Here is a 22,167-nt window from a genome sequence, read left to right on the forward strand (position 1 = left end):
ATCTGAACTCTTCATCCTTTGCATTTTGTCTCTCTCCCCCTCGGACTGAAGCAAAATTTGGGTGAGCTTGTGGCTTGCAAAGCACAGCTGTTCAGTGGCTTCTGAAGAATTGCACTTGGAGTAATTCAAGTTTCTGTAGTTCAAATATTGTCTACCCTGCTTTTCCCGACGCTCGTGCATGCACCAGCATAACTCAAAAAGAGCTGACCACAGTGTAACAGTGTGGAAGTTAAACTCTTCCTCTGGAAAATGTAACTGGAGGTCAGCAGCTCCTCTGCAGCTGGGAAACACAACACAGCCTATTTGAAGATAAAATAAATAATAAAAAGAAGTGAAAGTCCTCAGAGTGTTCCAAAGTGCAGCATGGATTTGGGCAAGGCTGTGTTGGACCAGTCAGTCCAATGTGGTCACTGGGGAGGTGCTTCCACCGTCCTGCTCCCTCCTCTGCCTCTGCTGACCCTGAGCAGGGAAGGGCTTCATCTCTTTGTGTCTTGGCATATGGAAAACTGAGTAACTCTGCCCTGCAGGACTGGTTCTGCAGACCCACACAGCAGTTAATGTTTGCACGGGTCAGAGAAGGTGCCAAGTGCCACAAGGGGGTTATTCTACAGCCTAGAAATCCCACCCGCCTCCAGGAAGGAAATATTTCCTCCCAGGGGCATTTGCTGCTGCTTAATACTATTAGTTCTGCTGGGTAGGAAATCCCAGAGGACAAGAGTCAATTTGAAAAAAGACATCAGTACATCTACCTGCTCCTGAGCCCCAGACTGCAACACACCAGCCCCTTATCAAGGGGGCTGCAGGTGCTGCCAGGGCTTGGCAAGATGTTCAGCTGGGAGTGAAGATGTGAAAAGCCTTTAACATTTGAAATACATTTCACTTCATTTCATTGCTGTTTCCTGGATGGAAATTAATGCCTGGCCCTACAGCTGCTCCTGCTCCTCTGCAAAGGGGTTTATCTCCATCACCCCAAATCTCAGCCTTGATCCAAAAGCTGCTGAAGGGCTGGGTGCTCCTCAGCTTTGACTCTGGGGTGGGGTTTGGTTTTTTGTTTTTTTTTTTATTTTTGCATGCAGGAGTTTGGATTCTCCATCCAAACTCACACCACAGCACTGGGACACAAATCACCTGGCAGCCACCAGGCACAGCACCAAAGCCATCCTCACCCCAGAGTAGTTATTTAATAATCACAATGTAATAAAAGGCTCATTACAAAACCTAGGAGCACTACAAATATTTCCAGTATTTCTTACAGTCCAACCACTGCTGTGTTGGATTTAGTGTTCAAGAGCAAAACTGATTTTTTTTTTCTTTTTTTTTCTTTTTTTTTTTTGGAAGCTTTCTACTTTGTGCGGCTTCTGGAAAAATTGCAACTGTAAAGTCACGTTAGTGAGGATCCAAGCACAATCTGTAACAAAAGTAAGGCAATTTTGTGGTTCTTTTTTAAAAAAAAGGGACTTCAAACTGAAAAAGTCCATTTAACTGCCAGTAGATGGCAAAAATATCCCGTGTTTGTCTTGATTACCTTAAATGATTAGTAAAAAAGGCTTAATTTGTTGTTCTTTTCCTTGCTTCTCATACAAACTTGCTGAAAGTATAAATTAAAGTGCAACTGTACAAAAAAGAAAACCCTAGGAAAAAACCTCAAGGGGTCATAAGAAGCTATCAAAAAGACAGATTACATTTTTTTTTCAAGTCGAATGACTGCATACCTGGGACCAGCAAAAGTTCTTTGCTTTGTTTCTTAAAACAGAACACAAAAGAAAAAAAAAAAAACAAAACAACAGAACAAAACCAACCTCCCCCCCCCCCAATATTTTTTGGCAAAGCTTTTATAAAGCATTTGTTCCTTGATTAGACTATTACTTCATAATCAAGTAAATGGAATTAAACACCATGTCAAAGCCAAGCAGATGCCAACGCTGCCCATCAGATTAATCCCGTGTAATAAAAAATAATAACTCTTTTAAACAAAGAATTCACACATGCATTAGGGTTTACCCTTGGGTAACGAAAATTTAACCTTAAAAATCCCCACAGTTCATCTTAAAAAATAAAACCCCATCCTTCAGATAGCCAGTAGCAAAGGAACAGTAAAATTCCAGGTTGGGATATCCCTGCCTGGTCAGCGGAGCGGCGAAGGTCACAGTCCAGTGGGCAGCAGCAGCAGGACAGGAGAGCCCTTGGGCAGGAGCAGTGAGTGTCCAGCAGCAGGGAAGGCAGATTTGGCAGTGATTTTGGGGAGGTGACAACAGGCAGAGAGCGTCCTAGGGGAGAGGTGAGAGGTGAGTGCTCCGGAGCTGCGCACTGCTGGTGGCTCCTGCCCATCAGGGATGATCCCGACCCTGGCGGAAGCGCTGGGTCCTCAGGGGGGTGATCCAGATCCTGTCCTCTGCTCACCTGAGCCCTGCTTGGCATTCAGCCCCTGGAGCCCGTGGTGAGGCAGGGCAGGGGGAGCAGGCTGCAGGGAGGGGAGAAAAAGGCAATCTGCCTTCAGCTCCGAGCGTGGCGAGCAGCTCAGTGCTGCCCGGAGCCCTTGGGCAAAACAAAGCACCTTAGGGACACTCCCCTGCAAAGAGTGGACAGGGGCAAAGACTGCACCTTAGGGACACTCCTCTGCAGAGACTGCACCTTAGGGACACTCCTCTGCTGAGAGTGGACAGGGACAAAGACTGCACCTTAGGGACACTCCTCTGCAGAGATTGCACCTTAGGGACACTCCTCTGCAAAGAGTGGACAAGGGCAAAGACTACACCTTAGGGACATTCCTCTGCAAAGACTGTCAGGTTTGCACCAGGACCTTTGCACATCCCACCTTCCCTGCCCATCTTCAGCAGAAGGAAAAAAGAGAGGGGAGGGAGGTCATATTGCACTAGTGCAGAAGCATCTAAGCAGCTGCTGCTTTGGGGAGAAGAGTGTGAGAGAGGCTGGCAGCTGGGTGTGAACGCTGCAGAGCTGCTTCATCACCCTCCACTCCATCTCACAGGGCTCCTGGTCAGCCTGTCTGCCCTGGCTCGGCCCAGCTCTCCACAGCATCAGGGAGAACATCAAACTCCCTGCAGGAAGCGTGGCTGTGCCTCCATTAGCTCAGGATGAACCAGGGGGGAGGTGTTTTCCAAAAACTCAGTGATAATGTTTGTTACTTTACAGCCTTAACATTTCCTATGGGGTTCACAAGGAAAGAAGAAAAAAGAGTATTGGATACATTTCGCCAGGCACAAGGAGAGAAGTTAATTTCCTTGGTGCCTTGCTAGAGGGGAGCATGTTTTGGGTCTGGACTTGGCTCTGTGGGGCAGTGAGGGGAGGAGGAGGAGGAAGAACAAGGAAGCAAAAGAAAGGAGGGGACGGACGAGTCGGCGCAGATCCTCACGGTGCGCAGAGGGGCCGTCAGCGGGCCAGGGCCATGATGAGGCTGGCACACATCTCAAAGAAGTCCATGGTGTGGCTGCCCAGGCGGGGGGGCACCGAGGGGATGCTGCCCACGAAGGAGCCGCTCAGGGAGCCCATCAGGGACTGGCACTCGGTGGCCGCGGCCGCGTCGATGCTCAGGCGTGGCCGGTGCAAGCCCGCGGCCGAGCAGGAGCGCTGGGGCGTGGAGGAGCCAGACCTCTGCTCCATCACCTCGTCTAGAAAAGCCAGAAACAAAAAAAGGGAGAAGAGAGAAAAAGTGGGGTTAGTTCAGCAGCTGCAGTGCGGGTGTGGTAATGAAATGGGAACAGCAGCAGAGTTTGAGAGGCGCATAAAGGCTTCTACTGAAATGACACGCATGTGTAAGCACTTCAGAATGCAGAGGATGGTTCTTAAACTTCCAGCCTCGCCCTTATGCATGTTCTCCATCTCCTACTCACCATCAATGCTTTTGAAGTCCAGCAGATAGCTGCGGTTGTCCACCTGGTAGAGCTGCAGGCTCATCTTCACGTAGTTGCCGGTGACGGGGTTCTTGCGGCGCACCCGCAGGTGGTAGGCGTTCACCACCTGCAAGGGAAACCTGCCCTCAGCAGGGACACTCCAGGCACCAACAGGAACACTTCTTCCCTTATTTTTTCTAAATATGAGCAAGACATCTTCTGGGAAAAACGGTTTCTCAAAAGGACAACCACTATAAAATGAAGCAAGCGGCCTTGTTTCCTCCTGTCTTTAAATATTCTTCTTAAGGCTGTTCTTCCTCAGCCAGCTGCTGGCTGAGGAAGCTGCAGTGACCCATCTGCCAGGCACAAAACTGATGTTTGCTCGTCCCTCAGCAGCAGCCATGGCCACATGGACCAAAAAGTCCACTTGTGGGACAACACACATGGACAGTGTTCATGAAATCAGGGCAAGCTCTGAAATCAGAGCAGCCTCTCCCATCAGCGCAGCCAAACCCAGTGCCTGTGGATCAGCCTCAGGCTGAGTATTTCCCCTCTCTGCTTCCCACCTCACAATCTGCTGCATCTCATTTACAGTGAGATCTTTTCTCTGTGCTATATTTATGAAGCAACTGTGTGGATGGGAGAGTTAATTCTGATGAAGAGTCACATCTGAAGTTATTCTTAGGGTGGGAAGGGCTATTGTGAAACCTCCTCGTATGAAATAAGCTGCACTGCCTACACACAGAGATGTTGGGCTGAGTTGGTTTTTGAGGCTGTAGCAGAAATACAGCAGGTTTGCTCACTCTCTGTAAAACCAAGCAGCTAAAAAATGTCTGGCTGGTGTGGGCAAATGCACCTGGCCATGATCCATCTCCTGCCTGGTGCAGGGAAATGGGGTTTCTGGAAGCTACTTGGTTTTAAAAATGTAATATTATCAAAAATAATGAGGAAGCAGGAGGTTTTAGAAGAAGTAGAACACTGAAATTCACACAGTACAACACTTGGGACCTGGAGGGAAGAGGAAAGCTCCTCTGGTGATGAAGATCTGGGCTGAAATTCTCCTTACCTGGCTCCCAATGCTCACATGATGCCAAAGGCCACAAGCCAGGAGAGCTCACCTCAGGGGCTGCACCAGGATTTGGGGAGTCAGGCACAGCAGCAGAGCTCCAGGGCTAACTTAGGGATGTATTATTCCAACTTTGAAAAGGACTGTGACTAAATGTTGCACAGCCCCGGAGAAATACCCGTAGTGAGTACTGTCAGCTAAAACATCTGGATTTAAATCAAGAAGCTGAGCCCTAAACTGAAGAAGCAATAAGTGTCTGAAAGCACATCTGGTCTGTGAGCACTGCTGCATCTCCATCAGGGAAGAGCCACCACATCAAATATACAAATTCTGCACCCAAGGCTCCCCTGCCCCTCATTGGAGCATCCTTTAGGACAATTTGCACTGTACCATTTCTGTCCTGACAGGACCAGGCAGAAATAATGAGAGTTCCTCTGCTCAGGAGCACTCGAGATGACCTTGCAAGGAATTAGCCACTAAAATTAGAAATGTGAACAGCTCCTCTGATCCCTGCAGCTAAACAAGGCAGAATCATCTTTCCAGCTGAAGTCTTGGGGCACCTTATTTCACACCATAAAGAAACACCACAGATATGCACAAATAAGCACAGCTGGCACCTTAATTCAGTGAGTTTGCCTTAAAAAGGAATAGCAGGGATGATTGCAAGGTGGGGTATTTATCTGGTGTTACTGTTATATTTTCTGGAAAAATCTCTTTGCCCAGGATTTTGCTCCTGGGAAGCTGAGAAGCCTCAGAGAAAAAATGAAAACAATAATTATCTGATTTGCTTCTCCTGTGTTTTGCTGCTTTGGAATGTGTTTGGACATTGTTTACCAACAGGTGCTTGTTTCATTGGTTTCACGTGAATTGTTTTGACTTAATGACCAATCTCAGTTCAGCTGTGTTGGGACTCTGGAAGGAGTCACTATTTTTCATTATTATCTTTTTAGTATTCCGTCTGTATCCTTTCTCTATTCTTTAGTATAGTTTAGTATAGTATTCTGTAATATAACATTATATATATTTAATATATATATTCTATGTTATATGTTATAACATAACATTATATATATTTAACATATATAATATGTTAAATTTATATAATATATTAAGTATATTTAACGTATATATAATATGTTATATATGCTAAACATATAATATATATATTTAATATATAGTATATATAATAGCATACTATATATTATATATAGTATTATATATTAAATATATTATATATTAAATATATTATATATTATATATTATATTATAACAATATAGTATATAATTATATTCATATAATATTATATATTTAATATCATAAAATAATAAATTAATCTTTTAAGAACATAGAATCAGATGCATCATTCCTTCCTTCCTTCCCTTGTTGGGAGTCCTTAAAAATACAACAATCTGGAAAGAGGTGAGGCATTTGTCTGGAAACAGGTGAGGCCTTTGTCTGGAAACTGGTGGGGGCATTTATCTGGAAACAGGTAGGGGCATTTGTCTGGAAATAGGTGGGAGCATTTGTCTGGAAACAGGTAAAAATTAAGGGTAAAATTAAATGCATTAAAAACCTAGAAACAGGTGCGGCTCCCTGAGTTTATGGGACAAAGGATGCTGTAAACCCATGCCAGCACTCCCTACCTTCCACTCGAAGTCCAGCTGCTTCATAGCCCGGTACACCTCGGCCATAATGTCGTAGGGCTTGCTCTGGCTGCGGATGCCCAGGTGCCATTTGGCCTTTTTGACAGTCAGGGGCTTTGGCTTGGTGGTGTTGAGGGCGTCCAGGGGGCAGCGTGCCTTGGGGCTGTCGGCGATGAGCGGCGGCATCCGCTCGGGGTGCGGCTTGACGCCCGGTGGGATGTGCAGGGTGCTGTCATCCATGAAGGAGCCTGTGGGGGGGCTGGAGGCCAGGTAGAACTCGCTGGCCTGGTTCATGATGCGGCGGTTGTCGATGACCAGGTGGTAGGCCACGGCCAGCTGGTCCTGCGGGTCGCCGCTGTACAGGCTGTTCATCACCTCCGACTCGGTGCACTCGAACTTCTCGCACACCTCGCGCACCGCCTCGTCGTCGATGACTGTGGCGTCGTAGGAAGGGTCCTCTGGGAACAGGTAGCTGGGCAGCTCCTCCTTGAACCACTCGTGTTCCCTGGGGAGGGCAGAGGGGAGCCTTGCTGTGAAAGGGGAGGTGGGGAAAGCACCACCAGACAAGAATAAACCCCAGCTGATGAATGGGGAGCAAAACCCAGCTCGGTACAGGGACACCGATGGCACTCTGCACACTGAGTTTGAAGTGGCACTCAACACTTCCAAGATTCCCTTTTTTATGATACAGAGCATCAAACCTACCCAATTCCCATGCCCAATACCCAATTCTCACCAATTTACAATGACGTGAATGATAATTAAGTGTCTACAACTCGCACGCTGCCTTGTCTATAGGTTCTATTTATTGACAACAATCTTGCCTCATGTGCTGCCTCTCTAACATGTAATTAAGTCCTCTCACCCTAAGGAATTAAGGAATAAAATAAGGAAGTTTGCATGGATTTGCTTGAAGGCTAAAATTAAGGCTGTCCATTGAAAATGCATTAAAAACCTGAGAATTCCTGGAAGCCATAATACGGTTTATGTTCATGCTTAGCACATAGCTACATGTAATTTACATATTAAGTGAGTAACTCTTGGGTCTCTCCTCCTTTTCTTTTGGATATACATTAAGTACAATGATTATCCCCTTTATCTGGTACCCATAGGGATGTGGTCTTGAAAAATGGCTGTTGGATATTATTAAATTCTTGGGATTATTGCATGCTATAGCTGGTTTTGCTAAGTGCTCTTAAGAGATTTTTAAGGCTTTTAAGTTTATAATGAAATAAAATAGAATTTTAAATATTTGCATATAAAATTTATATAAAAAATCCTCATCCTGTTCATCATCACCCACTTCCACCCAACACAGAAGGGGTGCAGGGCTGAATCACCTGGGACAAAAAACATCTGGATTAGCTGGCTACTCCTGAAAACCACCCTGCCAACAGGAGACCCCCAGGGCAGCCACCAGAGACCCCCTGAGGCAGCCAGCCCAGCCCAGCCCACCTGATGTCCTTGATGGTGGCTCTCTTGAGGGGGTCCACCTGCAGCATGTGCATGAGGAGCGTGGCCACGGAGCGGTTGAGGTATTCCGGGATGTAAAACACTCCCCCACGGATCTTCTTGAACAGGGTGGGGACGTGCTCGTCATCAAAAGGCAGAGTGCCACACAGGAGGGCGTAGAGGATGACACCACAGCTCCAGATGTCCACCTCTGGGCCAGCATAGAGCCTGCATGAGGACAAGGACAGGAGAAAGATGTCATCACCATCTGCTCCTCAGTTAGGGTGCAGGTTCTGTGTCACCCCCACCTTCTCCTCAAGCTCTGTGTCACCCCATCCTCTCCTCAGTCAGGGTGCAGATGGGGGGAACCCCTGCCAGCTCCAGCAGGGACAGAGCTCCAGCCCACACCAGGGGTGCTCACATGGCTCCCCCCAAACCAAATGTGCCTCAGCCAAAAGTGCTCAGGGAAATGAATGGCAGGGCTGGCACTGGCTGTCCACACTCCTGTGTACAACCCTGCCTCCACCAAACTCTCCAAAAAGCCAAACCTCCATTTCCAAGAGCCCTGCCAGGCTGTTTGCTCCTTTGCCCCAGGAATTTCTGTTCATTGAATGAGGCAGATCAAGCAGCAACAGATAATTCTATCTCTGAGTGTTTATTTTTGGTGTGCTGGAGTCTAAGTGCTCCTGCTTCCTACAAGCTGCCAAATGCGTTCTCTGCCATCACCAACTTAGGACACCCCAAATAATACAGCTTTGCTGCTCCTGCTCATCTCTTTTTGCTACATCTGATGCCAGCCCAGAGATTTTGGGAGGCAACACTTGCCCTTGGGCTGTGAGGCCCAGCCAAAATACAGAAGTTGAAATGCAGCTACAGAAGTGTCTTCATGAAACCTCAGCATCCTGCACTTGCTCCTCCTGAAAAGCATCACTGCAGACAGAAATCATGCTGGTCATGCAGGAGACCATTCTCTGAACACCCCAAAACGCTTGTTCTGCTTGTCCAAGGGTGAGAGTTTCCCTGCTGAGGCCAGGGAAGACAACAAAGCCATTTTGGAAAGGCAGAGGCTCAGCTAGATGCCCCTCAGCCCTGCCTCCCCACCCAAGCCCCACAGATCAGAAACCTGATTATTTCACTGATAAGAGCACTGCCTGAACAGTTTTTTGGACCTTTAAGCCCAGGTGAGATGCACTTTTATGGCTCTGAAACCTGAGCTGCCACACTTTACTGCTTTTGTGCTCCAGCAGGGCAGGCAGCAGAGCCAGGAGCCAGCTCCCCCTGCCCCACACAGCCACCAGCAGGGCAGGGAGGGTGGATGGTGCCTGTGCCCCCCAAAATGCAGCTCTGAGAAGAGCACAGCTTGGCACATTGAGCAGGGCCATGAAACTCAGGCAGCCCTGAGCCTGCAGTGGGAGTGGTGAGGGAGGGATGCAGCTGCAGCCAGCCAAAAAGTACAACATGTGGGCTTGGTTTTCATTCTTACTTTTGTTGTCACTAAGCTACATTGCCTGTACACTTGGAAGACTCAAGGACTAAATCCTCCTTGCTGATCTGCCATGTGCCTTGTCTCCTATACAAATTGAAAACCACGTGTCTAGCCTTCACTGAGATGGAAATACTATTTTTTTGGCATCCCAGCAGTTTCTTGCTTTGTCCCCTTCTTGACAATGAGGATTTACTTGGTTTCATTTCACACACAGAGCTGTAGTCACAACAGGGTTTTTGGATGCTAGTCTAATTCCTAGGATGCTCTGCCAACACTTGCTCTGGTGTAAAGAGGGATAAAATAATCAAAATCACAGCAAACACATTCTGAACAAAATGTTCTATTTAAAAGCTACAGATATAGGCAAAAATACACTGGATTAGGAAAAGCAAAGCTCATGGCAAAGGGAAATCAAAATAAAAAAGGAGCAGATAGTGAAATGAGCAGTTTGAAGGACCATTCAGAGGAGTGAAAATTTGAAAATCTATATTTGCAATCTTTGCTAAGGTATTACAGAGAGAATTAGAGCAAAATGTACATTGTATGTAATTTCTGCTCCTGACAGCAAAATACAGGAGGCAACACTTCTGTATCAACATGTGGAAGTCCAATTCAGCCTTGTGGGGTGTGCCCAACACTCCATGTGCTGTACAGATGTTTCATGCTGAGAGATGCAACCACAGAGGAGGTTTGTCAATTCAATGAATCAGCTCAAAACAAAGCTCTGAAGGTTGAACTGACTGCCACAGCCAAAACCCCAAGCTCAAGGAACCAGAAGACAAGTATTTTCTTTACCAGTGTTGGGAAGGGATTAAAGATCTTCCTACTCCTTTTGTTAGTGAATGGTTTTCCTCGTTAACACCGTGTTTTATATTACAGGTGTGCAGGAGAGGAGGGGGTGGCCTGGAAAAGCCTTTCCACCTGGAACCTCAGTGTTTGCATCCAAAGAGTCATTTTCACCCTCTTTAATTAGCAATATAAACAGTCAACATCTGGTATTAATAATTCCTCCAAAGTCAACACCTGTAGCAAAACACGGTTTGCTATTACAGCTACTGAGAAGTAAAATAAGCAAGAAAACCTTCAGATCTTTGCCAACAGATTCACCCAAACACAAAATCCAGGCTGGAAGGATTCAGCTGCTTTTACTAGATGTGCAAAGCTCTTTCCAAAACCAAGAACAAATTTAAACTCCATGTGCTCACATAGACTCTGATGAGAAATGGAATGTCTTACCTTCCAGAGATGACTTCAGGGGCTGCATAATTTGGGGAACCACAGCTGGTGCGTAGAAATTCACCATCTGACATCATGTTGGACAGTCCTAAAAAAACAAAATGCTTATTACACACTGATTTTTGATCTGAAGGTCCAGACATGCTGCGTCACACAGAGGAAAGGCAGGGAAGTGGAGTGGAATATTTGGAAGGAACTGTTGATATAATTTAGACAGACTTCTCTGAACTGATTTGAAAATTGTTACTTTTGTTATTATTGTTGTTGTTTGTTATTTTTGTTGGGTTGGTTTTTTTTTTACATCCAACCAAGAAATATTCACTCCAGGCTAATTTTGCTCCTCTAAGTTGCAAATCCCAGAGCACAGAGGACAAGAGACATAATTCATCCCAGAGCACTCACTTCATATGGCAACTGGGGCTGTGAAATGATTAAATCTTCAGCAGGATTTACATTGCTAGAAAGGACTCACCAGGACAGAGTTGGTAGCCCGGGTATTTTAATGGATTTCAATTCCTAATGCCACTTAGAGACTCCTGTTACTGCTGGTTGTAAAATGAGCTGAGGCCAAGAGCACATGGCCAAACAGAGGGAGAACATGCACAAAAATAAACCCACACAGCAGCTCACCCTGAACCAGCTGCACCCAGCCTGCCTCAAACACAAATTAGGTAAATTTGACGTAGGCTGATTGCACTAAAACACAGGAGAGATTTACAAATTGCTTCTCTGCTCCATTCTCAGTGCCACTGCAGGAGCAGCCTGCAGCAGGTAATCCCTGAGCTGCTGCTGCAGGAAGGGCAGTGTTCATGGGATTTCCAGGTGGTTGGAATGGCAGTGTTTGTGAGTGTGTGATTTCCAGGTGGTTGGAATGGCAGTGTTTGTGAGTGTGGGATTTCCAGGCTCTGCTGCTCCCTGGCCACGCTCTGGCAGCTCTGGAATGCTGCTGGGCACATTCACATACCAAAATCAGCTATCTTTGCATTCATGTGTGCATCCAACAGCACGTTCTCTGGCTTCAGGTCCCTGTGCACCACCATGTGCCTGTGGCAGTAATCCACTGCAGACAGGATCTGCTGGAAAAGGCGTCGAGCTTCTGCCTCCTCAACCTGCAGGAACAGCAGAGGGAACAGTGCTGGGCTTGGTGGGCACTCAGAAAGGGGAAGGTTGCACTTAGCAAGAAGCCAAAAAAGCTTTCAGAGTGCAGAGAGAAAATCCCAGCCTGCCTGAGAGCAGAAGCAGCAAATAAAGCAGATTTCTCACCCTTGCATTTTACAATGTGCCAGTGTTTGAAAATGATACAGCCCTGAGATGAAAGGTGAGACTTCAGTTGAGGTGAGATGTAACAAGAATTTAAAGGTGGCATCTATCAGACTGTGGCCTCCTGGCCCAGTGGGACTGGTACAGATCCAGGCTGGACAAAACACTACAGAGGATGTTGCTGGGAGCAATTCCTCATGGACTTCCTCTGGTGAAGCTGGATATCATTGTGATTTTAATTATCTATATAGCTAATAAAGCTGTATGAGCTATATCAGAGAAACTGTATTTTCAATTATTAATTTAACTGATGAATTCCAAAATATTCCCTTCATGAAAAAAGGAGTTTATGAATGCAGAAGTTCAGAAAAGATCCAAATCAGTCACTGAAAAGATCTAGATGGGCAAAATGTGTGAGAAATCAGAACTGTACATAGGAAAGAAAACTGAGTCAGCTCCATTGACCACGACACTAATCTAACCCAATCTGCAGTGAATTTATTGATTTCGTAGCACAGAAAGGGAACATGTGATGGGCTGATCCTTCACCTGAACCCTTTTTCTGGATGTCCACTTTGGCCCATGTTTACCTCCTTGTCCTCCAATTGCTCCATGGAGCAGACACCAGCGATTTTCCTTCTAACCAAAATCTCACATTTCACAGGTGATTTACACCCAGTGGGACTGCTGGCATTTGAAAATGTTGCTGAGATAAGCCGCATCCTTGAAAAGCCTTCAAAGAACCTGACATGGAACCAAGAGGGGGCTCTGGGAGAGGTGAGTGACTGGAGTGGAGACCACACCAAGTAGTCTTCCTCTCCCACACCATAAATTTGCTGCTGATCATGGGGTTTTGACAGGCAACCCACAGCTAAAAATCACAAAAATAAGCCAGTTTTCCAAATATTTGCCCTAAGCAACACCTTACCTTTTATATTTTGGTTTGAGGGTCAAAAATACACCAGAGAACGCTGCGAAAAATCACACCCAGGTTTTGTGTGAGCCAGTATGAGACACCCCAGATGGGGTTGCTGTGAAGCAACTTCTATTTTGGGCCTTAACCTTAACTGTGCTCCCTTGAGCAGTGATTTTGCTCCTGAACTCCCTCCTCTCCCTACACAAGTGCTGGGGCTGGCTCGTGACTGGCACTTACACGTCCGTGCTTACAGATGTAATCAAACAATTCCCCCCCGGACACGTATTCCATGACCATGAAGAAGTCTGTTGGTGTGCTGATCACCTGGTACCTTCAAAAACACAAGCAGATTTAAAAAAATACATCATTAGGAACAGGGAAAGGCTTTTGAACAGATTATTAATTCCACATCAAAATAAGGATTTGTTCGAATCTTGCATTTTTAACCGCTTTCCACTCCTGAAAAGCTGTCTCTTGTTTCCAGTATAACCTTTCACTTGTCTGTGGAAGGACATCTTTTCCAGATCTATGAACTTCCTTCAGCCCTTTAAATAATCCTCTGAAATATCTGCCAGGCAATCTTACCACATTTAGGACTGCCCTGACTTTCAAATTTCCATTTTGGGTAAGATCTGCAACAACAGCTTTAGCAATGAAGTCCTGGTTAGCTGGGGGCAAGGAGAGGATCCATGTGGTTCCCCTTATATCAAGATAAAAAAGAGATAAAGAGCTCTAGGCACTAGAGAAAACTTCCTCTGAACAAGTACAGAAAAAAAAAGGAGACCCCCTGAAGTTATTTTTCAAATATTAAATCTCCATAGAGATGGGGATAAAATGCTTCTAGAATGGGGGGAAAAATCCAGAGTATCACCTTCAACTTGCAGATTTAGTCTCCATTTTCCTTCGAAATGATCCCCAAGTGCTGCAAAGACATTTCAGTGTCCCAGCTGGAACAAACTGCCAGTGATGAGCTGAGGTCAATGCAGCCCCAGGAACTGACAGCAGCACCAGCTGGGACCTCCCTCTCTTTTATTTCAGATTCATTGTTTTGTTGCTGTTGTTTTGGGGTTTTTTTTCAGATGAATTTCATTACTTTTTACAGGACTGTAATTTGAAACAAATAGATTTCAGCAATTTTTAAGAGGCTGGCAAGGGAATGTGGGATACTCCCATAAAAATCAATACCATCAACCTCATTTTTCCGAAGAGCTTTGGACCCAGACATCTAAGCTACTGTTAATTGCCCCAATATTTCTTTTATATACATTTAAAAACTTATTGAAAGAGGTTTGTGTGCTCCAGTCTCCTCACATCTTTATCACTGTATTTCATGAACGCAACATGTATCACAGGACACAGATATTGTCGAACTGGATTTAATTTTTACTGCTTGGACAAATGTGTGAACAGGATTTGACTTGCAGGATGCTGGGCACACAGCTGAGGAGCCTTGCTGGTGATTTTTTCATGAAATAATACCAATCTGTTCTCCAATAAATCCATGGAACTGCGAAGTTACTCTAAAGTCAACAGTTGCTGCATGGTTAGTTATTTAACTGTAGAGAGAATTTGTTTTCCCTTCCCTCTAAGCCCCAGGTATTTGCTATATCTCATGCCAGTTTTAAGGCTGACCTAAATGTCAACTTACCCTTGCAGTTACCATTCAACAGGTTTCTTTTATAGGAATGCCAAAGATATTATCGAGTGCCTCATTAATGTGGGCTGGCTGCACAAGCTGGGGATTGAGCAGGAATCCCAGAGGCTGCAGTGCAGGTGCTGATTTACGACCCCAACTCAGGTTCATCAAAGTGGAGACTTTCAAAACTTATGTCTGAATAATAAATTTTGAAAGAAAAAAAAATGTTCTTTTAAGCTCTGGCTAATCAGCGCATTAAAACATAAATCCTATTGAGTGGGGGCCAAGGTTTCACTCTCAGAGCCTGCAGTTCATGGAATCATGGAATGGTTTGGGTTGGAAGGGACATTAAAGACCATCCAATTCCATGGGCAGGGACACCTTCCACTATCCCAGGTTGTTTAAAGTCCCATCCAAACCTTGCCTTGAATGCTTCCAAGGATGGGGAAGCTTCTCTGGAAAACCTGTGCCAGCGGATCACCTAACACACAAAAACCTGACCAAACCCAATTTTTAGTGCCCTAATCCATCTCCTGCAGCCCAGCCGGGTGTGTGAGAGAGGTCTCTGTGCAGAGAGGAGCAGCTGCCCACGTGGCAGGGAGGGTACTCACAGTTTGATAATGTGGGGGTGCCGGAAGAGTTTCAGGTTTTGGATTTCCCGTTTGATCTTCCCCACCACATCCAGGCTGCGGATTTTCTGCCTGTTCAGTATTTTCACTGCCACTTTGTGCCCCGTCAGCTGGTGCTCACCAACTATTAGAGAGAGACAGAGAGCATTGCAAAGTCACTAAACAGTGCAATGAGAGCATTGCAAAGTCACTAAACAGTGCAGCATGGTTCACACAAGAAGTTTAGGGCACTATAAGCAAAACGCCACTTCTGAACGGGAAAAAAACCCAGAAGATGAGGGTGTGAAATATTTTAATTAAATATTTTTTGTCTCTTCACTGTTTTCCCAGTGGAGTCACAGAAGGCAGAAGAGAGGGTGCTTATCTGCCAAAAGCACTCCACTAAATAAAAGAGTGAGTTGCTGGAGGAGGTCATACCCCAAGCTAATTTGCAAGGATTTATAGCATGTAAAAGCTAGATTAATCAGAAACAGATATATTTAAATGGCAGAGGAGAATCTCCACCATAACACACTGGTAGACAAAATCCCTCATAAACCCAGCCTTAAAACTAGACCATCACACTTATTTTTTTTTTAAAAATGGTATGGGGATTTTCCTTGCCCAAAATAGGACTGCGGGATTTGCATTACTAAAATGAATTTCTATTTATACTTCCCCCAGCGTGCTTCTTGCTTTGATGACAAGCTGCAGGAACACTGCTGGACTGCAGGAGCTAACTCTGCTTTTAGGAAAGATGCAAACTCCAATAGAGGTTTTTAAAAAAATGCACTTGGTGCATTGAGATGCTGATGTTTATCTCCTATGTTCAGGGAAAAAAATCATACCCATAAACTGGGAGGAGCAGACCCACTGTCACTGGGGGAATTGTAATTAATGCTGTGAAACTAATTCAGCATGGGATCCATTTGTTATCAATAAACAAACCACACCAAAAAAAAAAAATAAAAAGCTCCCAAGGAAGCAAGATTTATATTGAAATTGAGAGCAGAAAGAGCTTAAAAATGTGGTGTTTCTACCCAAAAAGGGTTCTCAGAACGAGCTTCCCCCTTCTCAGTATTTTCCAACATGATATTCAACAGAGTGACACACGGATGGTTCCCTAAAGCCTGCACAGCAAAACCTGCTTACAGTAAATATTTGTGCTCTCTAATTACCAGCATCACCCTTCCAGTGCAAGGAGTTAATTATTGCCAGCAAACCTTGTTATTACATTATTAGAGGCTGTAATTTTGGCAGCCCTAATGAGCTGATCAGCAGCACCCGGGGTGAGCAGGAGGTGTGAGAAGGGCAGGGCAGCAGCACTCAGGGCACACCAGGTCACTATTATTAGCCACCAGATAAGACCTGCCAGAGATTCTTTCCTCAAGAAGAGCATCCTAAAAATAAAACACTTGACTGCCCTTGAAAATTAAAGCACCACTTTGCATGTCCATTTTATTCCTCGTAATACTTAAAACTACTAGATGATGGAATGAAAATAAACTCAGCTTTGCAGCAGAGATGCAATTTAGGGATTAGCTGAGGGCTGGAGGAGGCAGATAATTCCTCAGAGGGCTGTAAATAGTCCAGGGAGGCATTTTCCCTGGTGAATCCTCAGGGAGAGGAGAGCAGGGCAGTGCTGCAGGGAGGTAAAACAAAGTTTCTTCACTGAACTAGGAGGAAAACCCTGATTTCTCCCACCCTTTGTTTCAGGACAACACTTTCTGGCCTTGCCTCAGCATATGCTTTGAAAATTTTTTATTATACACTAAGAAAAAAAAAGGCCATGCCCAGAATGAATAATTATTGTTTTTAATAGTATTGCCAAACAGTTCATCCCCTTTCCCATCCGTGACAAACAATGTGTAACTCTGCAAAGGTTGGCTAGCACAAACACATTAATAATTAAAAATAAACAGCCTGTTTTGTAATCCATCTTTTGCTTACAGTAAGCATTAGATACAGAGATATTATTGTTTCTGTCCCCAGTGACTTGTTAAGCCTCCTGGAACTCGGTGAGGGAGAGAGACAAAGAGGGAACACAATTTCCTATGTGGTGGGAGACTTTTAAGCCTTTGAGGGCTCTCTGGACTGCAGGAATTTAGACATGGGCAGTATGAACAACCCTCCCTCTGCTCACAGAGTCACTGTCTCTGAAACCCAGGATCATCCCAAAAGTGAGGGGCAGGTCCCAGGTGTCCCACAGGCATGGATAAGGATCCTCACCCTGTCGCAGACACCTTTTCATGACAAATCTTTTCTTTAAGATTTTTCCTCCTGAGAAGCTGAGAAGCCTCAGGAACAAAATGTAAATAATGGTTATCTGCTGCTGTGGAATGCAACAAGTAGATCTGTAATTGGTCTCATGTAGATGTTTGGAATTAATGGCCAATCTCAGTTAGCTGGCTCAGACTCTCTGTCCAAGCCACAAACCTTTGTGATCATTCTTTTCTATTCTTAGCTTAGCTAGCCTTCTGGTAAAACCTGTTCTTCTATTCTCTTAGTATAGTTTTAATGTAATATATATCATAAAATAATAAGTCAAGCCTTCTGAAACATGGAATCAACATTCTCGTCTCTTCCCTCTTCCAAGAATCCCCGTGAACATGGTCACACTGACCCCAAAGTCAGGCCACCTCCTTCCCTCTCACTGCCTCCCCAGATTCAAAAAGTTAAAAGGAGACTCTTGACATTTACTTAATTTTATAAAATGAAACAAAAAAAAAAAAAAGAGGAAGAATAGTGATTATAGCACCAAGGGCACAGATAATAAATAAACCCCTTGACAGCATGGATTTCTGCATCACTTTCTTTATCCTACCAGCTCAGGCAGCACAAGCAGTTAACATTTTTGCAAATGCTTCAGGGCAATGTAGAAGCTCTGTGGAGGGGTGAGGAAACTCCTTCCCTATCAGCTCTGCTGGCCCTTATCTCAGCCCAAAGCTAAAAATGAAATCCATCCCAAGCATATATTTAGCAATGCTGAATTAATTCTGCTTGTGTGCTGTCCCAGCCTCTCCCTGTCCTTCCTCTGCTCAGTCTCCTTTAGTTTATCTTCCCTCTGACACCAAGTTTGTCTTTCAGCAGCAATGGCACAGTGCCTGGGAAAAATGGGATCTGATCCCGACTGGAGCCCATGGAGGTGACACAAACACAACCCAAGTCCTGGAGGGACCAAAAATCTGTCACTTTTGTGGCAAACAAAGCAGGCAAAGGAGCCACCAAGGATGCCATGGGTGGCATCACACAGGGAAAATATCAGGGTTAGTACTGTAAACCTCACTGTGGTTACAGCAGAGCTTTTGGGGACCCAAAAGGGTGGGATGTGCCCACAAATTTGTCACAAACACAATTTGTCTCATCTGTTCTTGCCAATCCCCTGGGAAGGAGATGCCACCTCCTTCCCCCAAGGCTTTGCTAAACTCCCAAATCCAAGACCTCCACAGTTCTATTTCTGCAAATTATATTGATTTTCTGCAAATTAGAATATTTTTTTTTCTGCAAATAATTCTATTTTCTGCAAATTATCTTTGGCCTGGAGAAGAGGCAAAATAACTGTATTTGGTAAAAATGCTGTGTGGTAACTTCAACTCTTGACATGACACCTCCTGTCCATCCACCGCACCAGCTCCTGCCACCTTCCTCTCTTCTAACAGATGCTGGGTCCTCATTCCCATTTCCAGATAGAATTTCAGTATTAGCACCAAAATCCTGCCCTCAGCTGCCAGCCTCTTTGCTCCCCTCCATGCCTTGAGTGGACTTGTAAATGAGATCAAGAAACTGAATGGGTTTTAAACAAAACAGCTTCCTGCAGCGTTCAGCCAGTTTTTAGGAGGATGACCCAGGCAGTCAGGGATTTTTTTCTGTTGTGCCTCTGGCTCCTGATAGCTCAAAATGACTCCTCAGCTCCAGCCATGAGTTGAAGCACTGGTTTATACCCCATGTCACTAAATCCTCCCTTTCACTGCCATTTCTTATGTCCCTAATGACAGTAATCCTGAACAACTGTAAATTATGATTTAACTTTGACGAGCAAGGCAGCAAAAAGCACCAAAACCAAAACCTTGTGCAAGGCAGAAATTGAAGAAAACACATCAGCAACAAGAAATGTCACTGATTGCACTTGACTTCTCCCTGAAAAAGCAATTATTATACCCAACACACAATGCTTGAATCAATCAACAAAAACCTCTACTTTTCTCAGGTGAATACAAGTTTTTCTAAAGCTCATTCGACTAAAATGCTGTAATTCTATATAAATGGGATACTTCATTCCTTCATTTCAGTTCCCAGTCTCAAGCACAAACTTCACCTGTCAGTTGTAGGCAAAATATTAAGGGAAAAAAACCATAGACAGGGTACTACTCACCTATAAAGGATTTCGAGCTAGGAAATCTCTTTTAAGTTATTTGAAGTATTTCTTTGGAAAATGTCTGTTTTTACCACACTTGGGTCATATGTGGGGTAGGGGGTGTTTGTGCTAGTTAAAGATAAAAAAGGCTATTGTTGGCAGGTTTAAATTGGTCTGCAAGGAAAAAAACTGCCTTTGGAGCAGTTTTGAGGTCTGCTAGTACACAGGAGTGATTTAAATGGTCCTTACTGTTAGAAGTATTTATTCTGATAATTCTTTAGACAGTAAATTTGTGGTTTGGGATTAAACACAGCAATATATTTTTAGGGGCGTGATTAATGGCCACAGGTGGACTTAGCTGCAGTGGTCGTGGTGGTTTCTTTCATCTGCTGTCAATTTGGGTTTATTTTAAAACTCCAGGAACTGAGGGCAGGCACAGCACCCCTTTGCCCAGCCACATCCCACTGGGGTGGGGTGACACAGAGTGGGACAGCTGCTCTCCCAGCTCGAGCTAAACCCAATTCCAACTGGGAAACTGACACTGAATTTTGTTGGTTTTTTGGTTTTTAGTATCTTGTTTAAAAACTGAAATTTGCTCGTAATGGCAGCAGAATCCACAGGGAAAAAAAGAAATACAAATATTTGCAAACCTCAGAGCCAGGTAAAGCAAAGCCCTCAGGATGTGAGCTGGCTGCTCTGGCATGGCTGGACAAGGAATCCCTGTGTGGAGCCCCCATCCTGCAATCCTGGAATGGTTTGGGATGGAAGAAACCTTAAAGTTCATCTCATCCCTCCCCCTGCCATGGGCAGGGACACCTCTGACTACTCCAGGTTGCTCCAAGCCCCGTCCAACCTGGCTTTGAACACTTACACAGATGGGGCAGCCACAGATTCTCTGGGCAACCTGTGCCAGGGCCTCCCCACCCGCACAATTTCTCATTTTGAGACAATTTCAAATTTTGAGACACTCTAATGACTCACAATGCCTCTTATTTGCAGGTGGCTGATAATTAATTAGTTTAAAAATGGAATTTGCAAACTGGACGCCTTTTTGAGAGAAGCACTTGATTAAGCTGTTAACACGGAATCTTCACGCAACTTGGTCCACAAGGATTAAGGATGACAAAATTTATATGAATAAAATACTGATTTCATTGATGATGATAATGCTGAGACTGAAATAATTAATTCATTATTATTTACAACACAATACACATAGTTATAACTAGTAGCTATTACTAGTAGTTTCTGTTGGGAACAATTCCTCCCCAGTATTTCGCCTAACCCTGCCCTCTGTCAGCACCAAGCCATTCCCTCTGCCCCAACCCCTACCAAAACTCCCTCTCCAGCTCTGTTACAGCCCCTTTAGGCACTGGAAGGTGCTCTCAGGTCTCTTTGGACCCTTCCCTTCCCCAGGTGCAGGCGCAGCCGGTCCATCCCTTCCCGCCCGGCCCCTCCATCCCGCGGGGCGCGCTCGGTCCGCGGGGCGACGCTCGGACCGAACCGCCTCGGCTGCGGCTCCAGGAGCACCCCGGAGCACCTGCGGGCCATGAGGAAGGACGGCAGCGCATTCCCGGCACCGAGGGGCAGGATGCCGGTGCGCCTTCAGCCTCCCCATCACCTCCCTCCGAGCGCGGCAGCGAAGTTCGGGTGGGTGCTGCTCGCAGCATGGGCTCCGGGGGCTGTGACAGCCCGGAGTACCGAGCGCTGCATCTCCCACCGCCCGGAGCACCCAGGGGCGAGCGCTGCATCTCCCACAGCCCGGAGCACCGAGCGCTGCATCTCCCACCGCCCGTCCGCCGCCACCGCCGCATCCCCGCCCGTGCGCCCCGGGCACGGCTCCGCCAGCCGCTCCCCCCGGGATGCCGCCCAGGGAACGGAGCCGGGGGAAGGCAGCGGAGCCCGGGGAAGGCAGCGGAGCCTGGGGAAGGCAGCGATGCCGGCGCGGAGGCCGCGGGAGCGGGAGGAGGGAGGCGGCGGCGAGGGGCGCTCCCTGCCCGGCCCGGCCCCGCCCGCGGCCGCGGTACTCAGCTCTTGACTTTGCCGAAGGTGCCGACCCCCAGCGTGTCCCCCAGCACGTAGTGGCCGATCTTCACCCGCCCATCGTGCTTCTGCTTCTCGGCCATGTTCGCCCCCCGCCGCCGGACCACAATGCACAGGGCCGGGCCGGCACAGGGGCGGGGAGCGGCGAGAGCCGAGCGCGGCGGGCCCGGCCCGGGGGCGGGGAGCGCCCGGCGCCGCCAGGTGCGGCCGCGGGGAGGGCACGGACAGCGCCCGCAGCGGGGACACCTGCCCGACACACCCACCGGGGCGGCACCGGCCGCGGCAACGCCCTCCGCGGGTGGCACCGATCGGGGCGCCTTCTCTGTGGCCACGCACCTGCCGGGGGTGATATGGCATCCTTTAGAGAGGCACCTGCCGGGGTGACACTGTACTCAGGGTACATTCTCCATTGCCACGCACCTGCCGGGGGTGGCGTGGCATCCCTTAGAGAGGCACCTGCCAGGGGTGGCACCCTTCCCGGGTGACACTGTGCAGAGGGTACCTGGACAGTGCACCTGCCGGGGGTGACATCCTTTCAGAGAAGCATCTGCCTGGGGGTGACACCCTCCCCAGGTGACACTTTGGGGGCTTACATTCTCTATTGCCACCCATCTGCCA

The 22,167-nt window shown here is 46.5% G+C and overlaps 1 protein-coding gene and 1 long non-coding RNA gene across 7 annotated transcripts; one reads left to right on the forward strand and one right to left on the reverse strand.

Annotated features, from left to right (window-relative positions):
• Positions 1-1,039: 1,039 nt before the first annotated feature.
• Positions 1,040-21,820, reverse strand: PRKAA2 (protein kinase AMP-activated catalytic subunit alpha 2). Of its 6 annotated transcripts, XR_012581257.1 has the most exons (11): positions 21,539-21,770; positions 15,156-15,297; positions 13,146-13,239; positions 11,697-11,841; positions 10,733-10,820; positions 8,014-8,238; positions 6,559-7,063; positions 3,849-3,975; positions 2,756-3,626; positions 2,632-2,678; positions 1,040-2,601 (listed from the first exon to the last, which is right to left on the reverse strand). XR_012581257.1 is itself a non-coding variant. In XM_005482287.4 (9 exons), the coding sequence occupies exons 1-9, from the start codon at positions 21,630-21,632 to the stop codon at positions 3,388-3,390; spliced, it is 1,659 nt and encodes a 552-aa protein (XP_005482344.1). In that variant the 5' UTR covers positions 21,633-21,770; the 3' UTR covers positions 1,040-3,387. The 6 variants fall into 6 exon arrangements, 1 of the variants encoding a protein (XP_005482344.1); XR_012581259.1 differs by having other exon boundaries at positions 2,632-3,626; positions 21,564-21,820; XR_012581256.1 differs by having other exon boundaries at positions 1,040-2,678.
• Positions 11,838-14,139, forward strand: LOC141729821 (uncharacterized). The gene is made up of 3 exons (XR_012581260.1): positions 11,838-12,050; positions 12,657-12,769; positions 14,011-14,139. It is a non-coding gene; the product is annotated as an uncharacterized LOC141729821 (long non-coding RNA).
• Positions 21,821-22,167: the final 347 nt, after the last annotated feature.

This window comes from Zonotrichia albicollis, chromosome 8, assembly GCF_047830755.1.
Source record: "Zonotrichia albicollis isolate bZonAlb1 chromosome 8, bZonAlb1.hap1, whole genome shotgun sequence".
Lineage (NCBI taxonomy): Eukaryota > Metazoa > Chordata > Aves > Passeriformes > Passerellidae > Zonotrichia > Zonotrichia albicollis.

Bases quoted from the DNA above. Each gene is read 5' to 3' on its own strand.
- PRKAA2 (XM_005482287.4), bottom strand. From the start codon at position 21,632: ATGGCCGAGAAGCAGAAGCACGATGGGCGGGTGAAGATCGGCCACTAC. The intron at 15,298-21,538 runs GCTGAGTACCGC...TCTCTCTAATAG, and splicing joins CACCTTCGGCAAAGTCAAGA to TTGGTGAGCACCAGCTGACG. The intron at 13,240-15,155 runs GTGAGTACCCTC...GTGTTTTTGAAG, and splicing joins CACCCCCACATTATCAAACT to GTACCAGGTGATCAGCACAC.